General features: G+C 36.7%; 1 protein-coding gene across 3 annotated transcripts in view; it reads left to right on the top strand.

Moving 5' to 3' along the window:
* Positions 1-13,585, top strand: part of PRKG1 (protein kinase cGMP-dependent 1) — a 1,337,040-nt gene that overhangs the window by 1,163,597 nt on the left and 159,858 nt on the right. Inside the window, exon 1 of one of the 3 annotated variants that reach the window (XM_015456924.4) lies at positions 9,413-9,610. The exons of the other annotated variants lie outside the window; for them this stretch is intronic. Coding sequence (XP_015312410.1) covers positions 9,525-9,610 — 86 coding nt within the window. The 5' untranslated portion in view covers positions 9,413-9,524. Of the gene's footprint in view, positions 1-9,412; positions 9,611-13,585 lie in introns of those variants that run through there. 3 annotated transcript variants of the gene reach the window in all.

Genomic DNA, 13,585 nt, shown 5'->3' with positions numbered 1-13,585 from the left:
TTACTTTCTTATACTTCACAAAATTAGCCCTATCAAATACCATTATTTTCCTCATTTTTTCAAAAAAAGAAAACTGATAGGCAGAGAACTTAGGTGTCTGACCCTAGGTCACGCAGCTGATTAGTGGCACATTTGGTTTTTTAAACAATATAGTTTGATTTCTATGTGAAAATACATTTTAATCAACTATGTAAATTATTGTTATGAAAATCTACACATTCCATGATACACTACTTACATTTTCAGACAGATCACAATTACAAGCTTATAATTACTATTCTATCTAAAGATATATCCTTGGATTCAAGATGAATCATCTCAAGAGCATTGAAGACCATGATAATTAGAACTTTTAAAAAGTATTGACATGCATAAAATCCTAACAAACTACAGAGTAGAGCAGTGCTGTGATTTTGATCAACATTTCACATGTGAAAAATGAAATGGAGAATGAGTCACTTTCTCAAAGTCACATACCAAGTTGGCAATACAATAATAAAAAGGAGGCAATCTCCTGACATGTTGTCTGGAATTCTGATGAGAGAATGCAGTCCAGTTTTGAGGTATTTTAGGGAAAAATCCTTTGAAATATGTGACCATGCAACTTAACATTTATTTTAAATGTGTATCAGTTGAGGCTTAATAGTATATCAATCCAGTCATTCCAGTATGCCTTCTCTTACTCTACTTTCAAAATAGGAAAAAAAATGAATAAATATTTTTCAGCCCAGTGAATGAAGAGTACCGAGAAAAATAAAGGAAAAGACTAATGCATTACTTTATTCTCTAAAGTACTCATAACCCATGACACAACCTGTCTTGTCCTGTCTTGATTTGCTTTGTGCTACTATAAGTGAATACCACAGACCGGGTAATTTATAAAGAACAGAAATTTATTTTTTACAGTTGGAAGTTGAAAAGCCTAAGGTTGTGGCCCCATATCTTTCGAGAGCCTTTTTGCTGTTTTATCCAATGGCAGAAGGCAGAAGGTGGAAAAGGCAGAGAGCACAGGCATGAGAGAGAGAGAGAAAGAGAGAGAGAGAGAAGAGAGACAGAGAGAGATAGAGAGATGGGGGGAAGAGAGAGACAGAGACAGAGAGAGAGAGAGACAGAGGCAGAGAGAGAGAGAGAAAGAGGGAGAGCGATAAAGAGAGAGAGACAAAGAGCACACTGAACTTGCTTGTATAACAAACTAACTCTGGCAATAACAAACTCACTCCCTTGATAAGGACATTAATTCATTCGTGAGGGCAGAACTCTCATGACCAAATCACCTCTTAAAGATCCCACCACTCAATACTTTTGCACTGGGGATTAAGCTGCCAACACATGAACTTTGGGAGATACATTCAAACCATCAAATTCTGTACCTGACTCTCCAAATTTACATCCTTCTCACATGCAAAATACATTCATTCCATCCCAATAACCCACAGAGTTTTAAGTAGTTCAGCATCAACTCAAAAGTCCAAATCCCAAAGTGTCATCTAAATCAGATATGGATGAGACTCAAGGCATGATTCATCTTGAGACAAATTCACTCCAGCTGTGAACCTGTGAAATCAAAACAGGTTATCTACCTCCAAAATACAATGGTAGGACAAGCATAAGATAGATATTTTCATTCAAAAAGGGAAAAATAGGCAAGAAGAAAGGGGTAACTGGTCCCACATAAGCCCAAAACTCAGTGGGGCAAACAACATTAAATCCTCAGAATAATCTTCTTTGGCTCCATGTTCCATTTTCTGTGTACACTGGGACAGCAGTTGGGCTCCCCAGGCCTCAGGCAGCCCTGCCCCTGTGTCTTTACTGGCTTTAGTCCACCTGGTCAGTCTGTGCCTGAAACTTTCCTAGGCTTATGTTGCACTCTGGCAGCTCTACAGTTATGGTGTCACAGATGCAGCCCCACTCCTATGGCTCCACTAGGCATTGCGCTAGCAGTGGTTCTCTATGCTGATTGTGCCTCTGTGACAAGTTTCTGCCTGGGCCCCAAGCTGTCCGTGACATCTTGTGAAATCTTGGTGGAGGCTACCGTGGCCTCACAGCTTGCAAACTGTGTGCACTTTCAGAGTTATTCATATGTGGACACTGCTAAGGCCCACTGCTTTTGCCCTCCAAAGTGGCAGCCCAAGCAGCCCAAGCTGCACCTGGGCCCACTTGAGACATAGTTACTCCCAGGGTGACCCAGGAGTGCTGCATTGGGATGAAGGAACAGAGGTGTTCTACACTGGAGGTGGCATAGGACAGCAAATCCTGAGGCCTTTAGGGCATCTCTCTGGAAACCTTGCCTTCAAGGTCCTGCTCTGGGTCTGTGATTAGAGAGGCAGTCTTGAACATATCTGAAATGCTTAGCTGATCTTTATCCCATATTCTTGATGAATAGGATCTGTCTTCCTTCCATCCATATTACTATTTTTAGCAAACAGCTGCTTGGCCACACCATTAGTATTCTCTCCCAAGCATGCTTTATTATTGTTTACATGGTCAGTCTGAGAGTTTTCCAAATCTTTCTATTCTGCTTCTGTTTTAATTATTAATTCCATCTTAAAATCATTTCTCTTCTCTCTAATTTTACTGTAAGCAGCTAAAAGAGACCATGTAGCATCTCAGATGCTTTGCTGCTTAGCTATCTCTTCTGCCAGATATTTTAGTTCATCACTCTTAAATTTCGTATTTAATAAAGCCCTAGGGCGTGGACATAATTCAGCCAGGTTCTCTGCCACTTTATAATAAAGCTGGCCTGTACTCCAGTTTCCAATTCCTTGTTCCTCATTTCCATCTGAAACTTCATCAGAATTGCCTTTACTGACCATATTTCTACCAACATTTTAATCATGACCAATTAAGTAATCTCTAAGAAGATTTAGTCTCTCCCTACAGCTCCTGTCTTCTGAGTCCTCACCATAATTTCCCTTAATACTCTGTTCACAGCAATCTAGATTTTTTTTCCTTGGCTGACACTTGAAATTCTTTCAGCCTTTATTCATTACTCCATTCCAAAGCTGCTTCCACATTTTCAGATACTTGTTTTAGCAACAGCCCAACTCCTTGGCACCAATTTCCTATCTTAAGCTATTTTATGCAGCTATAACAGAATACCTGAAATTGGGGAATTTGTGAAGAACAGAGTTTAACTTGTTACACATCAGTATACTGGGAAGTCCAAGGTTGAGGGACTCACATCTGGAGAGGGTCTTCCTGATGCATCATTCCATGGTGGAGGGCAAAACATGGAAGGGCAAGAAAGCGCATGCACATGTGCAAGAGAGTGCAAGAGGGAGCCAAACACACTTTTATTACAAACTCACACTTTCAATAGCATACTCACTCCTGAGATAATGACATTAATCCATTCATGAGGGCAAAGCCCTCCTGACCTAATTACCTCTTATTGGTCCCTCTTGTCAACCCTGCTGCATTGGTGATTAAGTTTCCAGCACATAAATTTTGGTGGATACATTCAAACAATAATGTAGCTGTTGAATAATTATTCTATTTATATCTTCTACTCAAATTCAAGCTTATCTTTCACCTATTACTTTACAAAATTATATGTATCAATGTCTGAAAACCACCAGATTTATGTTAATTCAGATTATTTCATAAAATATGGCTCGGAGAAGGAGAATAGATATAAGAGGAATCTACTAATAAAATAACAGAGAACAATAAGCTCATCCTTCTATCTGTAAATTCTCCATGGGGTGACATTCTTTAAATTTGTAAGGCTCTGCCAAAGAGTTTAATATTTGAAGCAAAGGTACAGAGTAAATACCGTTTGTACCCTAACAAGAAAGAAACTAGGATTCAGAATTCTTCAGAATGTCTTATGCCAGCTATAATGGAAGGTAAAGAATATTATCTATAATGACTAGATAGAAAGAACAAAAGCCATCAGTCATGTTTTAACATTTAGGGGAAAGAATTCATTCAAATATGGAATATGGAAGATGTACAGGTTACTGTCGAATCTCAGTTCCACTAATAACACAAAGGAAACACAACAGAAAAAGATAGCAATATATATCGCACTGCAATTACTTTTTCTGCCCCTTTCTTTCATTAATTCATATATTAGGTTGAACCATAGAAAATTGTCAATATTTGGCTGTTTTTAACCTACACAAACAACAATTTTATTTGGCTCAATCTAATAAATGTCTACATTCTTTGTCACTGAAGAATGCTATAGAAAGTGAAATTTGAAGTTTGTATGTCAGATAAAAAATGCATTATGCTATCAACCCAGCAGAAGTAATGAAAAAAAAATTGAAAATTGAATTCTTCCAACTTCATCATTCTCTATTTAGTTATTGTGTTCTTCCACGGATATAGATCAAAGAGGATATGCAGTCTCTCGGGAAGTGAATTAATATAATGAATGGAAATATCCAATCACATGATCAGGAAGAATAAATCTTGGAGTTGCTTTTTGGATGGCACTTATAATTTTTCTGCCTAGAGAATCAGTCTCTTTTAGGTCATGTCATGAGTCCATATGATTGATAAGAAACCATAGACTGCCTTGGGTAAACTCCAGAAAGAGGATCTGCTTTAAACTCAAGTCTATGTTTATCATAAGTTGATATATATTCTTAATAATACATTGACTTTTATGCATTTTTCATTACTCCTTTATCTTACGTTGTAGGATTCTTAAGGACAGAGATCATATTTTCTGTTTAGAATAAGTTGTTCTTTAATATATGAATTCCTTAACGTATAAATGGCTGTAACAGTAACATTTACTTCAATATGTGAAAAGGCCATCAGTATAGGTACTCCAAAATTACTAATTCAGTTTTCTTAAAACTCCGTTCTATCATGGCTATAAACTGTTTCCTCTACTTGAGTTTAAGCTCTCTAACTAATTTTAGAGATTTTAGTTAACATGGTAAAGGAAAAGAAAGTTAGTGAATATTAAAAAAATAAATAAATCCTTTGAACTACCTCCAGACACTGAATGATGTGGCCCTGTTTTCTTCTCTGTCCTCTACGGTCTCTGCCTTCTTTTCTTTTACTCAATCTCTGAATTCCAAGCTTGTCTGTGTTACCATAAGCTCTTTCCTACTTCAAGGCTATTGTATATGTTGTATATGTTGTGACAGTTGATATGATAACTGAGATGGCTACTAAGTGGCTAATGGATGAGGAGCATCTACAGCATGGACACACTGGACAAAGGGAGAATTCAAGTCCAGGGTGTGAGGAAGCAGGACAGAGTAAGACTTAATTAAGCTACTTAGAATGGTGTGCAATTTAAATGGTGCCATTTAAGGACAGGGGCACATTCTGAGAAATGCATCTTTAGGCAATTTCATTATGCTAGCATCACAGAGTCTACTCACACAAACCTAGGTTGTATAGCCTACTACATACCTAGGCTCCATGGTATAGCCTATTGCTCCTAGGCTAGAAACCTGTACAGCATGTGACTGTACTGAATACTGCAGGCAGTTGTAACACAGTAGTGTTTGTGCATCCAAATATATCTAAATATAGAAAAGGTAAAGCAAAAATATAGCATGAAAGATTAAAAATGATACACCCAAATAGGGCACTTACAGTGAATGAAGCTTGCAGGACTAGAAGTTGCTGTGTGTGAGTCATGAGTGAGTGATGAGTGAATGTGAAGACCTAGGGCATTACTGTACACCACTGTAGACACTAGAAACACTGGACACTTAGTCTACACCAAATTTATAAGAATAGTTTTCTTTCTTCAGTAATAAATTAACTTTAGCTTATTGTAATCTTTTTACTTTATAAACTTTTAAATTTCTTTTCTAATAATTCCTAAAACACAAACAATTCATACAGCTCTATAGAAATAGTTTCTTCTTTACATATTCTATAAGGTTTTTTCCATTTTTAATTTATTTTATTTTTTACTTTTCGAATTTTTTTTGTTAAAAATGAAGACACAAACATTCACAGTAGTGTAGTTCTACACAGGGTTGAGATCATCAATATCACTGTCTTCCACCTCCACATGTTGTCCACCTGGAAGGTCTTCAGGGGCAATAACACACACAGAGTGGTCATCTTCTATAACAATGCCTTCTTCTGGAATACCTCCTGAAAGACTAGCCTGAGGCTCTTTTATGTTAAGCCTTTTATGTATTTATTTATTTTTAGTAAGTAAGAGTACACTCTAAAATAATAAAAAGCATAATGTAGTAAATACTTAAACCAGTAACATAGTCATTTATTATCATTATCAAGTACTATGCAAGGTACATAATCATATGTGCTATACTTGTATACAATTGGCAGCACAGTAAGTTTGTTTAGGGCTATGATATTACTAGATGAAAGGAGTCTATCAGCTCCATTAGAATCATATGGCACTACTGCTGTGTATGTGGTCTGTTTGTTGACCAAAATGTCATTATGTGGTACATGACTATGCATGCTTCCTGTAACACATTTCTCCTGACTCTTTATCTTGAGTACCCCAACTCCACCTTTGGGTCTTAATTTCTAATGTCCTTAAAAAAGTTGTCTGTCCTAATTGCTGAATGAGATCCTCCCTATTAGTTATCTGATTGCATGCTATTTGATGAGTGTTTCCATTAGAGTAGCCCCCACTTATCCTCAGGGAATACATTCCAAGACCTCCAGTGGATACCAGAAACAGATGAAAGTATGGAACTCAATTGCCCAAAATTGCCTGTTTGTGTTTTCCACCCACAAATGTAATACCTTTTCTGTCTTAACTAAGCACTTATCATGCACTGTGGCCATAACTTTTGCAGTTTGAGTGCAACAGCAAAACTAACACAAATTTATTTTTCCTTCCTCACAATTTCACAGACAGAAGATATGTTTTGATCATAGATCTTAGCAACCTCACCACATGACCTTTTTTCTTTCTTATCAAGTCAATAACTTTCACCTTTCATGAAGGAAGCACTTTAAGACTTTTCTTTGGCATATCAGAATTGCCAGCATCACTACTCTTGCATTTTGGGACAGTAGTGTGACAGTTGATCTGATAACTGAGATGGCTACTAAGTGAGTAATGGGTGGGGAGCATATACAGCATGGACACACTGGACAAAGGCAGGATTCAAGTCCAGGGTGTGAGGAAGCAGGAGAGAGTAAGGCTTAATTAAGCTACTTAGAATGGTGTGCAATTTAAAATGTATGATTTGTTTCTGGAATTTTCCATTTACTATTTTTGAACTGAAGTTGACTGCAGGTACCTGAAACCTAGGGTAACTGAGTGAAACTGTGGATAATGGTGAGGGGAGGTGGTGGTCGGGCACGGGAGGGCTACTGGGTATGTTTGTGTACTAATTTGATTTCTGTCCCCAGTAGACTGCAAGGTCAGGCATTCAAAATATATTCGCCTTCGGCAAGTATTTGTTAAAATAATTGCTGGTTTATTATTATTATATTCATGGGACATATGAGTACTTCATAATAAAGGTGGATTTTCTAGTTTAATAAATAAAAAGGGATAAGAAGAATAAAGGGTTTGTAAGGCTATTCACCAAGATGTTAATCTTAGTTATCTCCTGGTAGATGGTGTTATGGTACTTTTTATTTCCCCCCTTTTTTTTGTAATTAATATGCAAAAATACTTATTTTTCTTTCTTTCTTTGTAAAAGTGGGGTGTTGCTACTTTGCCCAGGCTGGTCTCAGTCTTTTGGGTTCAAGTGATCCTCCCACCTCAGCCTTTCAGGTAGTTGGAATTACAAGCGTGTGCCACCAAACACAGCTCTGTAGAAATATGTCTTGTGGGTAAAAATTGTTCTTATCCTTTAAAAATGCTACTGAAGGATAATGGAAGTTTTATGGATGAACTGAAATAGAAGATTCTTAGAAGAGTCAGCTGCATGTGCACAGGCATGGACAGAATTTACAGGGGTCATATTTTGAGGAAACAGTTATCTGTCACACGTGCAGTGGAGGGTCGTCAGTATAGTGCCTGGAAAGGTGATAGATCAGATAGTTTCAGGACCTCTAACTATACATGAAAACGTTGAAACTTTTCTTGTTTTCTTTAAAAGCTCTTGTGCAAAGAGTTGACATGTCTAGATTTACGTTTGAAAATGCATGGCAGAGTGAGATAAGGATTAGGAGAGGGAGAGAGTAGAGGCGAGGGAATGATTTAGGAGGCCAGAGCAGTGGTGCAGGGCAGAGAGAGTGGTGGCCCCCAGTAGATCCATACTTGTGGGAATGTGAAGGGAGGACGAACATGAGAGATAGACACAGATAGAACCAATATGACCAAATATACGCAAGAGAGATGGGGAAGAGTCAAAAAATGAGTCCAATCTTTTGAGCCTAGGTGAGTGCAATAATGCTGATGCCATTTACCATGATAGGGAACCCAAGGAAAACAGTGGTTTTGAGGTTAGGAGAAAATGAGTTAGTTTTGAATCGGAGGTCACAATGGGACTTCTGGATAAGAGTGTATAGCAGGAGAGAGGTAAAAGTTAGAAAGGAAGACTTGCAAGTCATTCATGTAAAACTAATAGTTGATGTCATAGTGTTATGCGAGTTTTCTCAATGAGAGAAAGCAGGGCTAGCAAAAAGAAAACCCAAAACAGAATTTTGGGAAAATACCTATTATCTGTGGACTAGGGATAAAATGTCAACAAAACAAATTGAGAAAGTGATGTTAGAAAATAATTGGGAGATTAATTTCTTATATAGAAACTTAGGGAAGGGGACTGCTAGAGACAAAGTATATAAAAAAGGGTCACATGCTTCCCAGTGTTAGAGGGTCCTAAGGTGATGATGATCATGATGATGACCATGATCATGATTGTCGCTAACATTTATTGGTTGACTACTCTGTGCAAGCATGATTAGAAGGTATATAATTATTTGCATGTATTAGCTGATTGTTCACTTAGGTTATGGGTTTTATTACAGTGTTGGAGGTATAAATCATGTTGGGATAGCTTCAGGACTTAGTGGAAAGTGGAATTAGTGATTGGCCTGATAGGACTTTTTCTTAAAGCACACTTACCTGCCAAGGGATCCAATTTTCAAAAAGCACAGTCAGATTTGCCACTAACTCTACGATTCTTGTTCATAATTAATTTATTTCATTTTTTGTGCTTCTTTGATGCTTGCCATGTCCTATCAATGTTGATTGTCCTACCCCTTGTAGTAAGATTGCTTTTGATTTTGAGATGAAAAGAATTTGCTTTGTGCTGCGTTAACTAAACTTAACTGGGGACGTTAAACTGCTCCACATGACAGAGAGTAAAGAGCTCTGACCCCTGGATTGCTGTAAACTCACAAGCAATTGGAGTAGTGTCAGTTTCCATGCAGGCTGGCACTGAGAGTGTGCTGGGATTCTGTTGAAAGCAGTCACATTGCTCCAGAGCTGAAAAGGGAGATCCCCTACTCTGACAGTTACTTTGTATCAACTATGTTCTGCTTTGGCCTCATACATTCTGTGTTTGTTCCCCTGAGGTATCAATGAACCATAGAGTTCTCTCATAGCCATGAGACACAAGAGAATTGCTTTAGAATGAGAAGAGCCAATGTAAATTCCCCATATGGATTATTCAGATACTGACAGTGACGCCACTTTGGGATACAGCGATGATGAAGATTCCAGTGATGAAGTTCAAAGAATATCAGAGTCAGTGCACAGAAACCTATATTTGCAAATATTTTGGGATATTTTTCATGCTCTATTATTTCATTGAAAGGAATTTCTAACACATCTGAAAATGCTTAAAAAGAGGCAACTACTAAACTGCATAGCTTTGATTGTAATTACTAATTAATCATTAGCAATTTTGTAAAAATACTTGTTAATCTGCCACACAGTAGCTACTTTTGCAGTCGTGCTTTTTAAAGTATTTATTAACTGTCACACTGAAATCAACTAATATAGAGCCACAGAACTAGATAAACGTGAGATTTTATTTTTAAAGACAATTTGCATGTTGGATGTGGACTGTTATGTGGATAGATATACATTTATTTATTATAAAAAAGCAAGTCTAGTGTGCTGAATGTTCAGAGGTAATGTGCATTTGGTAAAAGTTTTTAATTAAATAAATTGAGCATTATAATCCTACTTATAAAATTCTCTTGTGTTCAATATTTTACTGAAATGTCATGTATTCTATTAGAAATTATTAAATACCCTGATCTGTAAAAAAGTACAAATGAAAGTAAGTTCAGTTTTTAAACAATAACATTTTTCTCCTCTCTTTCCTTTTCCTACTTCTAAACCACTATGACATGAAATGCCTGCTAACTTGGTAGATGTTCTGTGTGAAACCAGTATCATATCACCTATGGATAAAAATACGTTTAATAACAACACGGAGTTATTAAGACCTTTGTATTACCTGAATATGTAATATTAAATCTCTAAATTCAGATGGTATTTGCTTTACCATGGTCCTTGGATCCATAAAAGATATCAACATACATGGTAAATCAGTGTTGTCAGCTTCTATCATTGACATTCTTTCTTTAAAAGTTAGAAATTTCTACTATCTCTCCTAAAAGGAGAGATTAATACATGTCATATACTAATGTCAAGGATTAATATATACATTAATACTAGGTCACATAGTATTTTGTCTCTATCTGTAGCAGGTTTTGAGTGCACAAGAACAGAATTTATAGACACTCTCTTAGAGAGGTAAAACCACCTTAATAATAGAAATAAAATGACACTGTCATGGCAACATGAGTTTGCCACTGAATGAGCTTGGCACTGAATAATTCTCTATTGTCAGGCAACATTATTACAAAGCAATATAGCAGGCTAGGACATAGTTATGGATGGGAATTCTAATAATTTTAAAATCAAAGTGACCCTTTCACATTTGTTTTACAATTGAAAACCCATAACTCTATTAGTGCTGGTTCTATTAACAAGTAAATATAATTTTCATAATGATGGACAGAGAAAAGTGAATACTTACTGCTCAAAGGTTATTCTACATTTTAATGAATATAGCATTTAAATCTGAGAGCAGAGTACATAAGCAGCTTACTGTTGTGGAAAGAACATGACTTTAGGGACAGCCAGATCTGTGTTCAAATTCCAGAACTGTAACTCACTAGCTATATCTGACTTTGGGTGCATTCCCTAACCTCTATTCTCAGGTATAAATCTGATATAAAATCGCCACCCTTTGTTATGTGCAACAAATGATATTTGTATGAACTGTTTAATGTTGTTCCCGGCATGTACTATGTGCTCAATAAATGGCAAATATTATAATGTACTGTTTAATATGTTGTTTTTTTTTCCCCATTGTGATGCTTCTTTCCAGTTTTAATATATGTCACATTACTAGGTACTACACCTGGCTCTAGACCATACTTATTTTTCTTTTTAAAATGAAATTTTCTATTTCTGTTAACTATGTCACTCTTCTGATCTTTGATATTTTCCCCAATCTACATTTAAAAATACCAATGCATCTTCTTTTTCTTGCATGGAAATTGCATTCAACTTTAAAAGTATATCCAATTTAGGCCGGATAATATGATGAAATTCTGAAATATTGTAAATTTGTGATAAATACATTCTTAAAAATGTATATGCACAGAACATATCTTCAAAATGAAGCACTATTTTGTGTTTATTATATTTTTAAAGAATGTGGGCACTTTCTTAATAGTCAAATGGAAATATATTTCAGGGAAAGCTAAATTTAGTATTATATTTCCTATGCTGTGATGGTGGTTTGTTTATTATTGTTGTTCGTTCGTTTGTTTTTGGCTGGCAGCAGTTGGTAGTAACTTGTGCTGCCATGAACAACTAAGAAGTAAGTCATGCACATAATTGATGAAGAACCCAATGAGCACTACAGAAGTTTTCTGCCTGTTATATTCATTTGACCAAAAAGTCCCCTAAGAAAGTGATAATGAATTGAAAATACATCGTTTACATCTGTGGAGCAGAAAGAAAATCTCCTCTGTGTTTCTGGATAGCAGTGTTTTTTGAAACACCAGGTAGAGCCTCCACAGAGACAGGCATGCAGGTGTTGAGGATGAAAAGAATGAGAAATAATAAACAGCTGAACACAGTTCAGCTGGGCCAGGCACTATGTTAAACTTACTTTTGATTATCTCATTTGATACTACACAGTGAGTGGCTACTCTTCTTCCCATTTTACAGATGAGGAAATTGATGCTTTCACGTAGCTTGTGAATGGAGGTGGGTTTAACACCAGAATAGTGCAACTCCAAAGCCTGAGCTCTGCCTTCCTACCCCAGGGCTCAGAAGTATGATGGATGTCTGTGCCATAACTGCTTTAAACACTAAGCATCTTGTATGTGTGAGGCATTTGGGATGAAATGGGGAGCAAAGCCAGTCATGGTCCCTGCCCTTATAGGCTTTAGTGGAAGGAAGACAGAGTTATTAAGCAAATGACTACATAAATACACGTATTAATATAAATTACAAATGGTGATACCTGCTTGGATGGAGAGATATGTAGCACTATGAGAACAGATGCATAGGAAACCCAACCTGGCCAATTCAAGATGGCATCCCTGAGGAAGGGGTACGTAGACTGGGATTGAAGAGATAAAAAGGGGTGAACTAAGCAAAAATTAGAGAGGAACTTCCCAGGCCTAGGGAAAGTATGTTAAGAACTCATGGCAGGAGGGCAATGATGTGTATTAAAAGGAGGCCAGTGGCTGGGTACAGTGGCTCACGCCTGTAATCTCAGCACTTTGGGAGGCCGAGGCAGGTGGATCCCCTGAGGACAGGAGTTCAAGACCAGCCTGGTAACATGGTGTAACCCCATCTCTGCTAAAAATACAAAACTTAGCCGGGCATGGTGGTGGACACCTGTAATCCTAGCTACTTTGAACCTGGAAAATGAAGGTTGCAGTGAACCGAGTGTCACTGCACTCCAGCCTGGCCAACAAGAGCAAAACTCCATCTCAAAAAGAAAAAAAAAAAGAAAAGGGAGGCCAGTTTGACCAAAAGGCAGGGAATGTGAGGAAAACACTGGGAGGATTGTACTGCAAGGTAACGAGACAATAACAAAAACTTTAAAGTTAGGATAACGTAGTATGATGGTGGGCGGATTAAAATATGTACAATAATTGATAACTTTTTTAAAAACAGGGCAACCAGTGAGAAACAAATGAAAAGAAATGTTACTCATAAGGAAAACACAATATGAAACCCATAAGAATACATTTTTTTAAATATCAGGACCCAAATGAAAGAAGTTATGAAATTGTATTTAAAGATACGAAATTATATCTGAACAAGTAGAAAGTCATGCCATGTTCTTATAGGGAAAAATTAATATCATCAGAAACTCCTTGCTTTGATACCAATGAATAAATATTAATGTAATACAATTTTACTAAAATCCCAAGGTGGGTGTTTCAGAAGTGGAAGATTATTTTAAAGTCTATATGAAATAATGAATGCTTAAGAATATCATCAAGGAATTTCTCAAAAATAATAAATGCTTAAGAATATCATCAAGCTATTTCTGAAAAAATAAAAAGGATTTTAGTAAGGGAGAACTTGCTTTGCCAAATATGAAATACAAATAGTTAATTTAAAGCAATAGTAATCTAAACAGCATGGTATAGCAACAGTGAGAGACAAAGAGAT

The sequence above is a fragment of the Macaca fascicularis genome, chromosome 9, assembly GCF_037993035.2.
Source record: "Macaca fascicularis isolate 582-1 chromosome 9, T2T-MFA8v1.1".
NCBI classification, from domain to species: Eukaryota; Metazoa; Chordata; class Mammalia; order Primates; family Cercopithecidae; genus Macaca; species Macaca fascicularis.
The sequence above is the reverse complement of the archived record's forward strand: the minus strand, read 5'-3'. Positions and strand labels throughout refer to the sequence as shown.